Source organism: Vulpes vulpes, chromosome X, assembly GCF_048418805.1.
Source record: "Vulpes vulpes isolate BD-2025 chromosome X, VulVul3, whole genome shotgun sequence".
NCBI classification, from domain to species: domain Eukaryota; kingdom Metazoa; phylum Chordata; class Mammalia; order Carnivora; family Canidae; genus Vulpes; species Vulpes vulpes.
In genome coordinates this window covers 48,424,523-48,444,068 of record NC_132796.1, presented here as the reverse complement: position 1 = coordinate 48,444,068, position 19,546 = coordinate 48,424,523, and the positions used below count along the sequence as shown (strand labels likewise).

General features: G+C 37.8%; 1 protein-coding gene across 4 annotated transcripts in view; it reads left to right on the top strand.

Annotated features, from left to right (window-relative positions):
- Nucleotides 1-19,546, top strand: part of HEPH (hephaestin) — a 97,200-nt gene that overhangs the window by 9,149 nt on the left and 68,505 nt on the right. For all 4 annotated transcript variants that reach the window (XR_011998113.1, XM_025987654.2, XM_072743463.1 and 1 more), the window contains exons 3-8: nt 1,466-1,710; nt 3,402-3,614; nt 4,294-4,476; nt 5,521-5,775; nt 7,804-7,972; nt 9,440-9,576. Coding sequence is in view for 3 of the 4 variants with exons in the window: in XM_025987654.2 (XP_025843439.1) it covers nt 1,466-1,710; nt 3,402-3,614; nt 4,294-4,476; nt 5,521-5,775; nt 7,804-7,972; nt 9,440-9,576 (1,202 nt within the window). In the remaining variant the exon portion in view is untranslated. The remainder of the gene's footprint in view (nt 1-1,465; nt 1,711-3,401; nt 3,615-4,293; nt 4,477-5,520; nt 5,776-7,803; nt 7,973-9,439; nt 9,577-19,546) is intronic.

Genomic DNA, 19,546 nt, shown 5'->3' with positions numbered 1-19,546 from the left:
GCTGGTAAGAGGGATAGTCAACTCAGGAGACAGCAACTTTTCCTGGAGTCTACTTTTCCAACTGAGGTGCCTTAGCATCTTTAGAGTCCTAAAGGTAATTCCATATTATCTTGATTCTAAAATGTTATCTACAATGATTTCAAAAAAGAAAGAAATGTGAAATATATACAGTATTTATAAGATGTGTGTGATGGAGCCATGCTCTCATAGTTGAGTGGAACTACATTGATTTTGGATATGTGAAAATGTGAAAAAATATGGTAAGCCTCAGAATCAAGGAAGTAACAGTAATAGCCACCACTTACATAATATTCTCTCCGTGACAGTCACCATATTAGAAATTCGTATATTTTGGCTTGCCTAATTCTCACAAAAGCTCTAGGAGGTGAGTATGATATCCTCATCTTATAGATGAGAAAACAGATTCAGGGAGATCAAATGACCTGCCCAAGTCCTACAGCTAGTAAATGGAAAAGCTGGAATTTAAACCTGGGTAATGTTGATAAGCTGGTACTGTCCTCACCATTCTACCTTTCACAGATTCCATAAGTTCAACCTTTCTTAATCTTAGAGCCTTCCTGGTGCTCCACAAATGTCTGTTGAAAACAAAAATAATGTATTAAAGGATCTTTTGAGATATTGAATTACTTTGGTCCCTAAAGCCTCAGAATTTTCCAAAGTTGACTATAGTATCTCAGAGCTCTCTAGGAAGAATTAGAGTAGGAAAGCAGCTATCTTTTATTGACAAATTACCTTCCTATCCATCTATTTTGGAGTAACAGAGTCTTTTTATTAAAGGTGTCCTTGAGGAATAACTTAATTATCTTCCATCTCTAATACTTTGAAATAATAGTTAACATTTTTAAGCTTTTACTATTTTCCAGGCACTGTCCTAAGCTCCTTATGTATTTTAATTTTTTTAAATCACCAGTATCAATTATCTGAACTTGGTACCATGATTATGTCCATTTTGCAGATGGGGAAATTGTGCATAAAGAAGTTAAGTAACTTGCTTCAAGTCCCACAGATTTGGAAGTGACAATATGGGCATTTAATCAAGTCTGCCTGGCTCCAGAACTGGTGATCTCAACCACTATGCTATAAGATCTCTCATATATAGCAAGATGATACAAGGTCAGGCTATATGGGTTGGAAGTTGATCACTTAAAAAGAGTCAGTCCATATTTGGTTGTCTCCCCATTACTATATATTAGATTGAACTGTGTAAAATTGTCTTTTTTGTAGGTGAAAAGTGGTCAAATATCAGCAATTTTATATGCCTTAATTTAATTCTTCTCATTTTCTAACAGCTTCTAAACTTTTGTGTTTTGATCAGTACAATTTCATTTTCCTTTGTTCTGCCCTAAACAAAAATATATATTTTTTGTCAGCTTCTAGAAAAATAGCTCTCCAAAGGTTTGAAGACTGTGAGAAAATTGTCAGTCTTTCTTTTCTTCCTTCCTAGAGTAGCTTCCAGCTTCCTAAAATCTGACAAGAACCGGATAGGGAGCAACTACAAGAAGACCATTTACAAGGAATACAGAGATGGCTCATACATGGATGAAATGGTCCAGCCTGCTTGGTTGGGCTTCTTGGGGCCAGTGTTGCAGGCTGAGGTGGGAGATGTCATCCTTATCCACCTGAAGAATTTTGCCACTCGTCCCTATACCATCCATCCCCATGGTGTTTTCTATGAAAAGGACTCAGAAGGTAAATCAGATCAGGCTTTTTTCCTCCTGTCTGCAACAAATATTACATTTCTTTTACTATAATTTGAGAGAGAGGAGCTGGGAATGAGAATAGTCTTTTTTTCTCCTTATTGATCTGAGGTGGCAGGGGCACTCCCAGAAAAACGGGTAACTAATGTTATCACTCCTGCTATTCATCCACTGTGACTTTGGGCAAGCCACTTCCCCCTCTCTGGGCCTCATATTCTTCAATAGGTATATGGAGATTTAATCTGCCTTTTATCACAAAGAATTACTTGAAAGACATTTCCATAAAATATTAGATTGTGCTTTGGAAAGAGAAGAGTGTGCTATGAATGTAAGGAAATATTATTCTAGTGTCACAGTCTTCTGACACTCCATTTCTTTCCTTAAGAGGAAATTCAGTTTACTAATTTGTATCTCCCATCCAATGGCCTATAATAATGACACAACAGTGAGTGGCAGGATTAGAAAGGGAATCCAGGTTTTGACTGGGCCACTAATTCCCTGAATAGCCCTGGAAAAGTTATTTTTTCCTCAGTTTTCTCCTCCATAAAATGGATACATGGACCAATTGATCATTAAGTTGGTTTCATTTTTTTCAATTTTAATTCTAATATAGTTAACATACAATGTTATATTAGTTTCAGATATACAATATAGTGATTCAACAATTCCATACCTCACACGGTGCTGATAAGTGACCTCCTTAATCTTCACCACTTATTTCACTCATCTTCCTACCCACCCGCCCTCTGGTAACCATCAGTTTGTTCTCTATAGCTAAGAGTCTGTTTCTTGTTTGTCACTTTTTCTCCCTTTGCTCATTTGTTTTATTTCTTAAATTCTATATGTGAGTGAAATTATATGGTATTTGTCTTTCTCTGACTGACTTAGTTTGCTTAGCATAGTACTCTGTAGCTCCACTCATGTCATTGCAAATGGCAAGATTTAATTCTTTTTTTATGGCTGAATAATGTGTGTATATATATATATACACACACATACATATACATTATTATACACATTTTATATACATATGTATATATACATTATTATAAACATTATATATGTGTGTGTACATAATAATAATGTACACACACACATATATAATGGAAGCAGCCCAAGTATCCATTCATTGATGGATCACATCTCCTTATCCATTCATCAAGGAATGGACATTTGGACTGCTTCCATAATTTGGCTATTGTAAATAATGTTGCTATAACATAGGATTGTATGTATCTTTTGAATTAGTATTTTTGTATTCTTTGGCATAGATACCCAGGGATATGATTACTGAATCACAGGGTAGTTGTATTTTTACTGTTCAGAGGAACTAAGTTGGCTTTAGATTGGAATTCTATAATTGTCTGCTTTCTGTTTTCCAAAGTTAGTGCTTGAAGGGGGGAATTCTGTTTTCTTTCTCACTTCTATGCCACTGGTTTTGTACTAGCATACTATTAGATTGGGCTATTGACGCATTTTCCATGGCCACAGCTCTTCCAATGGCTGTCACCTCTCCACCCATTATTGATGTGAGTCTGGGGTTCTTTGGCTGGATATTACCTGACTGCATTGTCTTCAGATTGTGAGGAACACTATGCCACATGTCAGCCTCCTCTTGGCTTCTCTGTCTGCCAGACTCCCTCTCACTAACTCAGACTGAGCATGTGCAATTTCACTTTCTAGGCTCCCTATACCCAGATGGCTCCTCTGGTCAACTAAAAGCTGATGACTCTGTTCCCCCGGGAGGCAGCCACATTTACAACTGGACCATTCCAGAAGGCCATGCACCCACTGATGCTGACCCAGCATGCCTCACCTGGATCTACCATTCTCATGTAGATGCTCCACGAGACATTGCGACTGGCCTCATTGGACCCCTTATCACTTGTAAAAGAGGTACAGGCCCCATGAGTGAGCTATTGAGATGCAGGGTGGGATATCTACAGGAAAAAGTGATATAATTGAATCACCTACATATTAAGCAACAACCTGAAGAGGTATTCATTCAGCTCCCTTGTTTATTAGGAGGAATAAACCCTGCTAAACTTTTTTCCACTATTTTTTTATTTCATTATCTTTTAAAACTTTAATATTTTCTTATTTTAAAATCTTGAATTAATAATGATGGGAGTCAAATCACAAAAAAATAAGGTATATAATTGGAGTTTAAGTGTGGTTAGGATCAAAAGTGTACCCATCAGGATTTGGGGAGAATTGGGGACTTTCTTCGAAATATGGTATGTTTAAGTATTGTCAGACCTGGAAGACCTGGGTGTTACAAGAGTGTGGTCCCATTAAAGCTCTGGGTTGATGACACAAGCAAAGATGGGGGGAGGGAATTATTCTAGATCCCGTATGTCCAATCTTCTAGTCCTAGGCTCAACTGAATTGGGTTTAACTGGGGAAATAAACATTTGGAAATAGAAATTAGGAGCATAAGGCCTTATTTTCTTTGCTGTTGCCAACAGACTCTTAAGGAATCCTCTCTTCCTATTTATTTTTTATGAGTACACCTTGCAGGTTACTGTTGTTAAGGAGAGAAGGCTCTCAAGGGCACCTTTCTTATTTACTCTAGGAACGCTGGATGGGAATTCCCCTCCTCAGCGGAAGGATGTGGATAATGATTTCTTCCTGTTCTTCAGTGTGGTAGATGAGAACCTTAGCTGGCATATTGATGAGAACATTGCCACTTACTGCTCAGATCCTACCTCGGTAGATAAAGAAGATGAGGCCTTTCAGGAAAGCAATAGGATGCATGGTAAGCTGGGGGAGCTGACTTACATGTCACACCATGACAGTAAAGAGTGATGAAGGGTTTCCATTGGGCTTAGCATTTGGTGAGTAATTTCATGTATCTCAGAAGAACTAAGAGTAGTAGATACCTTTTCTCTGTTTTACCTATGAGGGAAGTGAGGCTTCTGGATTACATAACAGATAAACCGCACAGGCTGTGCTCTTGCCATTAGGTACTTTGCCTCCTAATGTGTAATAGTCTAAGTTATTGATTCTAAAGCCACATACTTTATGCTGTCTCTCAGGGTGAGGATTGCCCACTGATATATTTAGTCAACATTTCTTTGTCCTAAAAGGATGGGAAAACTACCCACTTTGTGAGGAAAAATGGTTGGCTATAAGGAAGTTGATCATCTTAATTAAATTAAAAAAAAAACTAAGAACATAAAAGCCCTGAGGCATGAGCAGATAACTGATTTCAGTAATAAAATCAAGTAAATTTTATTTTTGCTTAATTAAGAAAAGGATTTAATGCCCTTTGGTGCTAGAGATGGTCTCAAAGCCAGGCAGTTCCAAGGGAATGTGGAAACTCAGAGGGAAGATGTAGGGATGGCTTGGACAGTTAAAATTTCTCTTAGGTTTTACACCAATTACCTTTGATAACCATGGTAATTAGCTAACTTGAAAATTGTCCTGTGGAAATTTCAGAAGGAACTTGGCCTGGAAGTAAAGAATTGCTTGCAAAATAGACCCCATTCATTAGAAAGCTTCCTCAGATTACTGGGTTGGAATCTTGATTCTTCTACTTAACAGCTCTGTGAGCTTAGGAGAGAAGTAACTTCACTTCTCTGAGCCTTGGTCTTCTCATTGTTTGCTTGAGATAAATGACATCTGCTTATTTTCCAGGGCTGTTTATGGCATCTTAAATAAAATAAGGTATATGATCAGCACAGTGTGCTTTTAAAAAATTCATCTAAATGTCACCTATTAATATTGTCAGATGGCAAATCTTCTCTCATCACACTTTACTTTTCTAATTCTGATATTTTCTTTGGATTTTCTTTTGCAGCAATCAATGGCTTTGTGTTTGGGAACTTACCAGATCTAAGCATGTGTGCACAGAAGCGTGTGGCCTGGCACTTGTTTGGCATGGGCAATGAAGTAGATGTCCACACAGCTTTCTTCCATGGACAGATCCTAACTATCCGGGGCCACCGCACTGATGTGGCTCACATCTTTCCAGCCACTTTTGTGACAGCTGAGATGGTGCCCCGGGAACCTGGCACCTGGTTGATTAGCTGTCAAGTGAATAGTCACTTTCGAGGTGAGATCCAACATCTTTGACCCTTGAGGTAGAGAAGGGAGATGACATTAATGATCATCAGGAGCCTGGAGCCATAAGATATGTCTTTCAGATGAGACACCTAGGTATAAGGTATCAAATACTAGTTTGGAATTCTGGGACCTAGCCAGATTTTTCCCAGCTGAGCTGTTAATTTTCAGGGTGACCTCAGGGACATCTCCCTGGGTTTTATCTTCCCCATCTCTAACATAAGATGTTATAGAGATGGATAAGCAGACTTTTAAATTGTCCTTCTTTGCTCCAAATTCTAAGGAATTAAGACCTGGAGGTATTTGCAGCTTATTTAACAGGACGTAAAGGAGATATTAAAGTATAAAGCTTATTTGGGAGATCATAGAGTATTGTGGGCAAGTAGTGACACTCCAGTTGGGACCCAATAGTAACTGAGGTAGAAATTTTGGTTTTTAGAGGGAAAATTATTGCAGTAATAGCATAGTATATTGAGGAGCAGCAGAAGAGAGGAGGAATATATGAGGCAATGAAGAGAGTACTAGACAAGTGATTAGAAAATTTGAGTTATTGTCTCAGCTCTGTGAAAAAATAGGGCTTTGAAAAAGTCCCTTCCCATGTATAGACCTAATTTGCCACATCCATAAATTGAGGGGTTTAATCTAAATAGTCTCTAAGGTCCTTGTCAGCTCTTAACTTTCTAGAATTATTTGATATATGATAAATTAGGTAGATGTCAGGAAAGTATTATGAGTATATGAAAGTATATTTGAGTTATAGACTAATAGGATAATGAGTCTGTGGTGATAGGTTTGACCAATAGAGGCCACTTACCCATGTTCCATCATCCAGGGCCTGCCCTTGGTCCCAAAGTTACCTGAATAAGAGAGTACGAATGAATATGGATGGAAGTTATGGATGCAGCATAAGAATGAAATAAGTATGGGCATTAGGGCCAACCAGATAAGCCTGAATTCAAATTTTGGTTCTACCAATTATTTAACTTTGATAATTCATATAACTTCTCTGAAAGAATAAAACGAACATTCAAATTTATAGTTAAAAGATAGATTAGTCTTATCTTCACCCCTGACTAGCTGTGCAATCTTGAGGAAGTTACTTAACCTCTCTGATCTTTAGTTTTTTCATGTGCAAAGGGGACATTAAAAGTCTGTTTCACATGGTGGTTATGAAGATTGAAGGATGTAACATATTTAAAGCACTTGGCACAAAGCTTGGATATAATACATATTAAAATTAATATTATTTCTCCCCCTTTTTCTTACTTCAAATTTCTAATTTACAAATTTCAAATTTCCTTGGGATGATGTGAGGCTCAAATGTGATAGTATACCTGAATGACCTCTATAAGTTGTCAAGCAAATATAAAGCAATATCATCCATTATTACTATGCCTCAGTGTAAATTCTTCCACATTTGGAGATACTATTTAGAATTTAAATTTTCTGGACCTTTCCAAGTCTGAAGCTTCATCTCCACATATAGATATTCCGTTATTTTGGAATCTTCCCACATTACACATAACTTGCTCCTCCTTTTTCTCTTACTCTTTTAATTTTTGTATATTTTTTTATCGGAGTTCGATTTGCCAACATATAGTATAACACCCAGTGCTTACTCTTCTTATTAAAAATGTGATGCTCCCACCAGCCCAGTGTGTTAGATACCCCTATTCTCATTTACAAAACAGGGGTTACAGTTCAGATCTAGGAAGTGACTGGCCAAAAAGCCCTACAGAAAGTGATAAGGATTAGACAGGAACTCAAGTATTCTGACTTCAAACTCTGTGATGTTGCTATAATGTAAGCCTTTTGCAGAAGCAGGGATGAGGATCTAGTAAATGATTCAGTTGCGGTTAACAGGTGAAGGTACTTGAATTCTCACATAGGATCCCTTTCTTCCAGCCAGGTTCTTGAGGAGTGAGAGAAAGTGGCCTAGTGAAAGGTGGGAGGGAAAAACATTAGAAGGGAGGAAGGTGGGTCATCTGCCTACAAGTCAGCTATGATATTCTTCCTCTAGATGGCATGCAAGCACTCTACAAGGTCAAGTCTTGCTCTATGACCCCTCCTATGAACCAACTCACAGGCAAAGTTCGGCAGTACTTCATTGAGGCCCATGAGATTCTATGGGACTATGGCCCGATGGGGCATGATGGAAGTACTGGGAAGAATTTGAGGGAACCAGGCAGGTAAGAGGCAGTGAGCCCCCCCCCCACAGCTTCTGGGATCAGGCTAACACCTATTACTCTCTTTCTCTCTCTCTCTCTCTCTCTCTCTCTCTCTCTCAGAAATCTCTCACTTCACTTGGGGGTTACAATCATTATCTAGCTAAAATTACATGACACAATTGTTAGCCAAATTCTTGTGGTCCCCTGGAGAACTCACTCTTGGGAAGCCACAAAGCTTTTTGTTGGGTTGTGTCACATACTCAGCAAAGGGTCCAAGCAGAGTTTGAGATTGCTTCTGCTATGATCCCAATCTGTGTTCAGAAAATGAACCCCCCCCAAAAAAAACCCAGAACATTTGAAATGACATTTATCCAACTCTTCTTTATTTTACTCATTGTTTACCTCATTGTCCCTTCCTTTCTCTTCTATAGTCTGAAGGAGGCATTTGAGCTAGAGTGTAAAAAGCACTCAGAGAAATATAGAAGAGTGGGGGCAACTTACCTTGTAGCCATTCCATTCTTATCCCTTTGGAAGAGTTTCTCAAAGTCCTCTTGCCTCATTCATATCTCAGGTATAGGCAAAATAGGGCAGAAGGTTAGTTCCCTATTCAGATTCTAGGTCTTTAGTTATATTGACTCACTGGGCTATCATGATTCCAGGTCTTTTACAGAAGAGATACTTAGTAAATGACTAGGAGAGTTTTGAGTTCTAGGGCACCTGTCATGTTTACTCTTCTAGTAATAAATAATGGAATGAATCTGCAGAAACCATAAGAAAATAGGAACTTGAGTCTCAGCATAGCTTCTTGAATCTCCAACTATGCTTGCTAAATTAGTGGGCTTTCACTTTGAAATGAAGTATATTTTTTAAAATATTTTATTTATTTATTTGAGAGAGAGAGAGAGAGAGAACAAACAGGAGGAGAGACAGAGGGAGAAGGAGAATCAAACTCCTTGCTGAGTGTGGAGCCTGACATAGAGCTCAGTTCCAGGACCCTGAGATCATGACCTGAGCCAAAGTCAGTTGCTTAACTGACTGAGCCACCCAGGTTCCCCAAAATAAAGAATATTTTTGATTAAGGTCAGAATGAGTCTTAAGTACCTGAGAATGATTAGGAAAGATGTAAGTCTATGGGCAAAGATGTAAGTCAGAGGGCATAACTAGTCCCATTGTCTGAAACTTACAAGAGAAGATTTTAGCCTACTATATAGAGGAACTCCAACCATTAAAACTATCCAACAGTAAAAGGAATTGTTTTCTCTTAAAGTAGGTCCCCTGACCTTTGAAAGACTCAAGCAGGCAGAAGCTGTATTTAATTTATTAGTGCTGTCATCAAAGGAGATACCTTCACTGGGTGGAATTTAACCTGAATGATCTCTGAGATTCTTCCTAAATATAAGTATCCATAACTTGATGAGACCAAGGGTGAGATGGGGATCTATTTGATACACAATTAAATCATGTGACATTTGCCTTTTTATATGCCAGTGGCTCAGAAAAATTCTTCCAGAAGGGCTCCAGTCGGATTGGGGGCACTTACTGGAAAGTCCGATATGAAGCCTTCCAAGATGAGACATTCCAGGAAAAGGTGCAGCTGGAAGAAAATAAGCATCTTGGAATACTGGGTGAGGAATCCTTAACTTATGAAATTCATTGACTGGAACCTGAGAACTGGGGAGGACTTAGAAAATGGAGGCTGGGGGGTGCCTCAGAGGTACTCAAAACAAGCATCTCTCAAACTGAGTCCCAGTTTGGTGAAAAAGTGGTCATGAGTCTGAATGTGTTTGCAAAACACTAGGTTAAACATGGTCAAATAGTATTCTTTGCTACAGAGCTTCTCAGAGCCTTGTATTTCTTTTTGTTTACCAAAAATATCCAAGACAGGAATAGAGTATGTAGAATTTATCATGCTTAATTACTGAACCTTTTATTAGTGAACATCTTTTGGTAGCACTGTTATATAGATCACACTTTTAGAAGTGCTTCTAAAGATGTATTTCTGAAGGGCAGTAAGACTGTCTAGGTTCTTGGTAATATGAGGCCAGGAACAGATTGATATTACACATGGACATGCTTGCTACGGTGAAGGATTCAGTACAAGGCTTAAAACCTGATCTTGGATAAAGTATCTGGAAGCACAAATTTGTGTAAAGCACAGTATTGAAATGATATAGCAAAGTTCAGTGTGGGTTAGCCACTTGGTAGAGCCAGGAAACAAAATAGGTTAGATTTTAGGAAGAAAATTTTGGTAATGAAAGTAATGCAATTGACCATGTTCTGGGGATAAGTGTGTGAAGTTGATTCTAGGAGATCTGCATATGGGTAATAGGCCTTACATCTGCTGGACAGGAAGATACAAAGAGCAGAAACCACTTTCGGAAAGACAACAGGCACTGAGTATTAAAGAAGCTATCATTAGCTGTTGTTCAGTATGAGTATCAGTCTTTTCTGTTCTTCAATATTTTTATTGGAGTAAAATACACATAACATAAAATTTGCCATCTTAATCATTTTACGTGTACACTTCAGTGGTATTAAATACATTCATAATACTCTGTAACTATCACCACCATCCATCTTCATAACTCCATATTATAAAGCTGAAACTCTATACCCATTAAATAATAACTTATCATCCTTCCTTTATCCTAGCCCCTGGCAAAAACCATTCAGCTTTCTGTCTCTATGATTTTGACTACTCTAAGTATCTCATATAAGAGTAATCATTCAATGTTTGTCTTTCTGTGACCAGCTGATTTCACTTAGCATAATGTTTTCAAGTTTCATCATATTGCAGCCTACACAGAATTTCCTTTTTTTCTTGATATCTCTCATTCCTATGCCTTTCTTTTTTATTAAGTTTAAAAATTTTAATTCCGATATAGTTAACATACAGTGTTATATTAGGTTCAGATGTACAATAGTGATTCAACATCATCTGGTACTCATCAAGGCAACTCCTTAATCCCCATCACCTATTTACCCATCCACCGAATCCCTCCCCTCTGGTAACCATCAGTTCTCTATAGGTAAGAGTCTGTTTCTCTCTCTCTCTCTTCCTCTTTTTCCTTTGTTCCTTTGTTTTGTTTCTTAAATTCTGCATATGAGGGAAATCATAAGGTATTTGTCTTTCTCTGATTGACTTATATCATTTTGCATTATACCCTCTAGCTCCATCTATGTTGGTGCAAATCGCAAGACTTCATTCTTTTTCATGGCTCAATAATATTCCATTTTATGCATATATTATATTTTGTTTATCCACAAATCCATCAGTGGACACCTGGGTTGCTTCCACACTTTAGCTATGGGGAATAATGCTGCTATGAATATAGGCATGCAATATGTCTTTGACACATGCCTTGGATACTTTTCAGTATATGCACAGAAGTGGAAATTCTGGATGATAGGGTAACTCTATTTTGATTTTCTAAGGAACATCATAATGTTTACCACAGTAGCTGTCCCATTTTATATTTCCACCAAAAGTGCAGAACAGTTCCAATTTCTCCACATACCTGCCAATTCTTGTTTTCTGTCATTCATTCATTCATTCATTCATGAGAGATACACAGAGAGAGGCAGAGACATAGGCAGAGGGAGAGGCAGGCTCCATGCAGGGAGCCCGATGTGGGACTCAGTCCCGGGACCCCAGGACCACACCCTGGGCCAAAGGCAGGCACTAAACTGCTGAGCTACCCAGGCATCCCATTGTTTTCTGTTTTTTTTTTGTTTGTTTGTTTCTGTTTGATAGTAGCCATCCTAATAGGGGTGAGGGGGTATCTTATTGTATTTTTTATTTGCATTTCCTTAATAATTAGTGATGTTGAACATCCTTCCATGTACCTACTGGTCATTTGTTTATTCTTTGGAGGAATGCCTATTTAAGTCATTTGCACATCTTTAAATGTGTTGTTTAATTTTTGTTGTTGAGTTGTATGAGTTCTCTATATATTTGGGATATTAATCCCTTATCAAACCTATGAATTGCAAATATTTTCTCCCATTCTGTGGGTGGTCCTTTAACTCCCTTTATAGTGTATTTTGATACACAATTAAAAATAATGAACTTCATTATGTCTATATTTTTATTTTATCACCTGTGTGTCTAGAGTCATATCCAAGAAATCACTGCCAAAGCAAATGTTGGAAAGATTTTGCCATATATGTTCTTATCAGAGTTGCATAGTTTTAGGTCTTAAGTGTAGGTATTTAATATATTATTAATTTAAATTCAGTTTAATTAACATATATACTGTGCTATTAGTTTCAGAGATAGAATCTAATGATTCATAAATTGCATACAACACCCAATGCTTGTTACTTCAAGTGCCTCCCCTGATGCCTATCACCCAATTATCCCATTCTACCACCCACCTCCCCTCCAGCAAACCTGTTTCTTTCCTAAAGTTAAGAGTCTCTTATGGTTTGCCTCCCTCTCTGCTTTCCTTTTATTTTTCCAGAAGGAAAAATTCCTTCCAAATATGAGTGAAATCATATGGTATTTGTCTTTCTCTGACTGACTTATTTCACTTAGCATAATACCCTCTAGTTCCAAACATAATGTTACAAATGGCAAGATTTCATTCCTTAGATAGCTGAGCAATATTCCATTGTTTACATACCACTTTTTCTTTATCCATTCATCCATTGATGAACATCTGGGCTTTTCCATATTTTGGCTATTCTGGATATTGCTGCTATGAATGTTGGGCTGCATGTGCCCCTTCGAACTACTAGGTCTATATCCATTGGATAAATACCTAGTAGTGTAGTTGATAAATTATAGGGTAGCTCTATTTTTAACTTCTTGAGGAATGTCCACAGTTTTCCAGAATGGCTGCACAAGTTTGCATTCAGTGTAAGAGGTTTTTTTCTCCACATCCTCACCAATAGATGTTGTTTCCTGAGTTGTTCATTTTAGCAATTCTGGCTGATATGAGGTGGTACCTCACTGTGGTTTTGATTTATATTTCCTTGATGCCAAGTGGTATTAAACCTTTTTTCACGTGTCTGTTAGCCAGTTGTATGTCTTCTTTGGAGAAATATCTATATGTCTTCTGCCTATTTCTTGACAGGATTTTTTTAGGGTGTTGAGTTTAATAAGTTCTCTATAGATTTTTGGATGCTAACCCTTTATCTGATATGTCATTTGAAAATGTCTTCTCCTATTCCATAGGTTACCTTTTAGTTTTGTTGTTTCCTTCACTGAGCAAAAACTTTTTATCTTGATGAAGTCCCAATAGCTTATTTTAGTTTTTATTTCCCTTGTCTCAGGAAACACATCAAATAAGTTTCTATAGCTATTGTCAAAGAGGTTACTGCCTGTGTTCTCATCTAGAATTTTGATGGTTTCCTCATGCACATTTAGATATTTCATCCATTTTGAATTTGTTTATGTGTATGGTTTAGGAAAGTGATCCAGTTTCACTCTTTTTTATGTTGCTGTCCAGTTTTCAAACACCATTAGTTGAAGAGAGTGTCTTTTTTTCCATTGGATATTCTTTCTTGCTTTGTTAAAGATTAGTTGACCTTATGGTTGTGAGTCCATTTCTGGATTTTTTATTCTGTTGATCCATGTGTCTATTTTTGTGCCAGCATCATACTGTCTTGACTGCTACAGCTTTGTAGTATAATGTGAAGTCCAGAACGGTGATGCCTCTAACTCTTCTTTTCTTTTTTTTAAGATTATTTATTTACTTATGAGACAGAGACAGAGACAGAGAGGCAGAGGGAGAAGCAGGCTCCATGCAAGGAGCCCGATGTGGGACTCGATCCCAGGACTCTGGGATCATGCTCTGAGCCAAAGATGGACGCTCAACCTCTGAGCCACCCAGGAGTCCCAAGCTTTGCTTTTCTTTTTCAATATTGCTTTGACTCTGTGGGGTCTGTCGTGGTTCCATGCAAATTTTAGAACTGTTTGCCCCAGATCTATGAAAAATGCTGATGGTATTTTGAAAGAGATTGCGTTGAATGTGTAGATTGCTTTGGGTGGCATAGATATTTTCATAGTATTTGTTCTTCCAGTCAATGGGCATGGAATATTTTTCCATTTCTTTGGGTCTTCCTCAAAATATTTCATAATTTTTCTGTAGTTTTCAGGGTACAGATCATTTACGTTTTTGGTTGGGTTTCTTGCTAGGTATCTTATGGATTTTGTTGTAATTGTAAATGGGATCCATTCCTTGATTTTTCCTTCTTCAGCCTCATTGTTACTGTATAGAGATGCATCTGGCTTCTGTGCACTGATTTTATATCCTGTGATTTGCTGAATTCCTGTATCAGTTCTAGGAATTTTTGGGTAGAGTTTTTTGGGTTTTCTATAGAGTATCATATTGTTTGTGAAGAGTGAAAGTTTGACTTCTTCTTTGCCAGTCTAGATGTCTTTTATTTTTTGTTGTCTGATTGCTAAGCCTAGGACTTCCAGTACCATGTTGAGTAAGAATGGTGAGAGTGGACATCCTTGTCGTGTTCCTGACATCAGGGGAAAAGTTCTCAATTTTTCCCCATTGAAAATGATATTCATTGTAGGCTTTTCATATATGGCTTTTATGTTATTGAGGTATGTTTCTTCTATCCCTGCACTGCAGAGAGTTTTTTTATCAAGAAAGGAAATTGTAGGGATGCCTGGGTGGCTCAGGGTTGGGCATCTGCCTTTGGCTCAGGGTGTGATCCTAAGGTCCTAGGATCGAGTACTGTATCAGGCCCCCTGTGTGGAGCTTGCTTCTCCCTCTGTCTCTGCCTCTCTCTCTCTCTCTCTCTCTCTCATGAATAAATACATTTTTAAAAAATAAAGGATTATGTATTTTGTCAAGTGTTTTTTTCTGCATCTGTTGAAAGGATCGTGTTTCCGTCCTTTCTTCTAGTAATGTAGTGAATCACATTGACTTGTGGATGTTGAACCAACCTTACAGCCCAGGAATAAATCCTTGGTCATGGTGAATAGTCCTTTTAATGTACTATTGGATGCTATTAGCCAGTATCTTGTCGAGAATTTTTGCATCCATGTTCATAAGGGATATGGACAGAGGATATGTCATTTTTGGTGGGGATATTTGGGATCAAGTAGAATGAGTCTGGAAGTTTTCCTTCCATTCTTATTTTTTAAAAACTCTTCAGAAAAATATATATTAATTCTTCTTTAAGTATTTGTTAGAATTCCCCTGGGAAACCATCCAACCCTGGACTTTCATTTGCTGGGGATTTTTTATTACTAATTCAATTTAATTGCTGGTTATGGGTCTGTTCAGATTTTCTATTTCTTTCTGTTTCAGCATTCATAGTTTATATGTTTCTAGGAATGAATAAATTTCTTCCATATTTGATTTGTTGGTACATAATAACTCATAATATTCTCCTATAATTATCTGTATTTCTGCAGTGTTGGTTATGATTTCTCTTCTTTCATTCATGATTTTATTTAGGCCCTTTCTCTTTTCTTTTTGATAGGCTCATTAGAGTTTTATCTATGTCATTAATTCTTTCAAAGCACCAGCTCCTAGTTTCTTTGATCTGTTCTACTTTTTAAAAAAATTATTTATCTAAGATTTCTGCCTTAATCTTTATTATTTCCCTTCTCCTGCTGGGTTTAGACTTTATTGTTCTATTACCAGTTCCTTTAGGTGTAAGGTTAGGTTGTATATTTCAGACTTTTCTTGTTTTTTGAGAAAGGCCTATATTGCTATATACTTGCCTCTTAGGACCGCCTTTGCTGCATCTCAAAAGATCTGAACTATCAGATTTTCATTTTTATTTGCTTCCATGTATATTTTAAATTCTTCTTTAATTTCCTGCTCGAGTCATTCATTTTTTAGTAGGATGCTATTTAATTTCCATATATTTGTGTTCCTTCCAATTTTTTTTTTCGGTGATTGACTTCAAATTTTAAAGCATTGTGTTCTGAAATTTATGCATGGTATAATCTCAGTTTTTTATACTGGTTAAGACCTGATTTTTGACCCAGTATGTGATGTTTTCTGGAGAATATTCCATGGCACTCAAGAAGAATATATATTCTGCTGCTTTAGGATGTACTTTGAATATATCTGTTAAGTCCATCTGGTCCAGTGTGTGATTCAAAGCCCTTGTTTTCTTGTTTATCTTCTGTTTAGATGATCTGTCCATTGCTGTGAGTGGGGTGCTAGTGTCCCCTACTATCACTGTGTTATTAATGTGTTTCTTTAATTTTCTTATTAATTTGTTTGTATATTTGGCTGATCCCATGTTGGGAGCATCAATATTTACAACTGTTAGATGTTGGGATCCCTGGGTGGCGCAGCGGTTTAGCGCCTGCCTTTGGCCCAGGGCGCGATCCTGGAGACCCGGGGTTGAATCCCATGTCGGGCTGCCGGTGCATGGAGCTTGCTTCTCCCTTCACCCCAACCCCCTGCCCACCAGGGCCCACCACCCTTTACGCCAACCCTCGTTCATTTCCCAGAGTTAGGTGCCTCATGTTATGTCACCCTCACTGATATTTACCACTCATTTTCTCTCCTTTCCCCTTTATTCCCTTTCACTATTTTTTATATTTCCCAAATGAATGAGAACATATAATTTTTGTCCTTCTCTGATTGACTTACTTCATTCAGCATAATATCCTCCAGTGCCATCCACGTTGAAGCAAATGGTGGGTATTTGTTTTTTTTTTAATAGCTGAGGAATATTCCACTGTATGCATAGTCCACATCTTTATCCATTCATCTTTCGATGGACACTGGAAGCTTCTTCAACAGTTTGGCTAAAGTGGACATTGCTGCTATAAACATTGGGTTGCAGGTGTCCCAGCGTTTGACTGCATCTGTATCATTGGGGTAAATACCCAGCAGTGCAATTGCTGGGTCATAGAGTAGTTCTATTTTTCACTCTTTGAGGAACCTCCACACAGTTTTCCAGAGTAGCTGCACCAGTTCACATTCCCACCAACAGTGCAAGACGGTTCCCCTAACTCCACATCCTCTCCAACATTTGTTCTTTCCTGGCTTGTTAATTTTAACCATTCTCACTGGTGTGAGGTGGTATTTCATTGTGGTTTTGATTTGTGTTTCCCTGATGGCCAGTGATGCAGAGCATTTTCTTATGTGCTTGTTGGCCATGTCTATGTCTTCCTCTGTGAGATTTCTGTTCATGTCTTTTGCCCATTTCATGATTGGATTGTTTGTTTCTTTGCTGTTGAGTTGAATAAGTTCTTTATAGATCTTGGATACTAGCTCTTTATTTAATAGTCATTTGAAAATATCTTCTCCCACTCTGTAGGCTGTCTTTTAGTTTTGTTGACTGTTTCTTTGGCTGTGGAGAAGCTTTTTATCTTGATTAAGTCCCAGTAATTCATTTTCACTTTTGTTTCCCTTGCCTTCATAGAAGTATCTTGCAAGAAGTTGCTGTGGCCAACTTCACAAAGGGAGTTACCTGTGTTTTCCTCTAGAGGTTAGTTGGGCTCTTGTCTCACATTTAAATCTTTCATCCATTTTCAGTTTCTCTTTGGGTATGGTGTAAGAGAATGGCCTCGTTTCATTCTTCTGCACGTGCCTGTCCAATTTTCCCAGCACCATTTATTGAAGAGACTATCCTTTTTCCAGTGGATAGTCTTTCCTACTTTGTTGAATATTAGTTGACCATAAAGTTGAGAATCCACTTCTGGATTCTCTATTCTGTTCCATTGATCTATGTGTCTGTTTTTGTGCCACTACCACACTGTCTTGATGACCACAGCTTTGTAGTACAACCTGAAATCTGGCATTGTGATGCCCCCAGCTATGGTTTTCTTTTTCAATAGTCTTCTGGCTATTCGGGGTCTTTTCTGATTCCACACAAATCTTAAGTTTATTTGTTCCAACTCAGTGAAGAAACTCCATGGTATTTTGATGGGGATTACATTCGATGTGTAATTGCCCTGGGTAGCATTGACATTTTCACACTATTAATTCTTCCAATCCATGAGGATGGAATATTTTTCCATCTCTTTGTGTCTTCCTCAATTTCTTTCAGAATTGTTCTGTAGTTTTTAGGGTATAGATTTTTTACCTCTTTGGTTAGGTTTATTCCTAGGTATCTTATGATTTGGGGTGCAATTGTCAATGGGATTGACTCCTTCATTTCTCTTTCTTCAGTCTCATTGTTAGTGTATAGAAATGCCACTGATTTCTGGGCATTGATTTTGTATCCTGCCACACTGCCAAATTGCTGTAGGAGATCTAGCAATCTTGGGGCGGAGTCTTTGGGCTTTCTATGTACAGAATCATGTCATCTGCAAAGAGGGAGAGATTGACGTCTTCTTTGCCAATTTGAATGCACTTTATTTCTAATTTGTTGCCTGATTGCTGAAGCTAGGACTTCTAGTACTATGTTGAATAGGAGAGGTGAGAGTGGACATCCCTGTCATAGTCCTGATCTTAGGGGAAAGGCAACAAGTGTTACTCCATTGAATATGATATTTGCTGTGGGCTTTTCATAGATGGCTTTTTAGATGCTGAGGAATGTTCTCTCTATCTTTACACTCTGAAGAGTTTTGATCAGGAATGTATGCTGTATTTTGTCAAAAGCTTTCTCTGCCCTCTACTGAGAGTATTTTATGGTTCTTGTTTTTTTCTCATGTTGATAGGATCTATCACGTTGATTGCTTTATGCGTGTTGAACCAGCCCTGCATCCCAGGGATAAATCCCACTTGGTCATGGTGAATAACTTCTTAGTGTACAGTTGGATCCTATTGGCTAGTATCTTATTGAGAAGTTTTGCATCTGTGTTCATCAGGGATAGTGGTCTATAATTCTCCTTTTTGGTGGGGTCTTTGTCTGGTTTCGGAATTAAGGTGATGCTGGCCTCATAGAACGAATTTGGAAGTACTCCATCTCTTTCTATCTTTCCAAACAGCTTTAGTAGAATAGGTACGATTTCTTCTTTAAACGTTTGATAGAATTCCCCTGGGAAGCCATCTGGCCCTGGACTCTTGTGTCTTAGGAGGTTTTTGATGACTGCTTCCATTTCCTCCCTGGTTATTGGCCTGTTCAAGTTTTCTATTCTTCCTGTTCCAGTTTTGGTAGTTTGTAGTTTTCCAGAAATGCATCCATTTCTTCTAGATTGCCGAATTTATTGGCATATAGCTGCATATAGTATGGTTTTTATTTTTTTAATTTAATTTAATTTTTTATTTTATACATATTTTTTATTGGAGTTCAATTTGCCAACATATAGCATAACACCCAGTGCTCATCCCATCAAGTGCCCCCCTCAGTATGGTTTTTAAATCATTTGTATTTCCTTGGTATTGGTGATGATCCTTCCTTTTTCATTTGTGATTTTATTAATTAGAGCCTTTCTCTTCTGTTTTTAATAAGGCTGGCCAATGTTTTATCTATATTGTTAATTCTTTCAAAGAACCGACTCCTTGTTTTCTTGATCTGTTCCACAGTTCTTCTGGTCTCTATTTCATTGAATTCTGCTTGAATCTTTATTATCTCTCTTCTGCTTGATGTAGGTTTATTTGCTGTTCTTTCTCCCATTACTTTAGGGGCAAGGTTAGCTTGTGTATTTCAGTTGTTTCCAGTTTTTTGAGGGATGCTTGTATTGTGATATATATATACCTCTGAGGACTGCTTTTG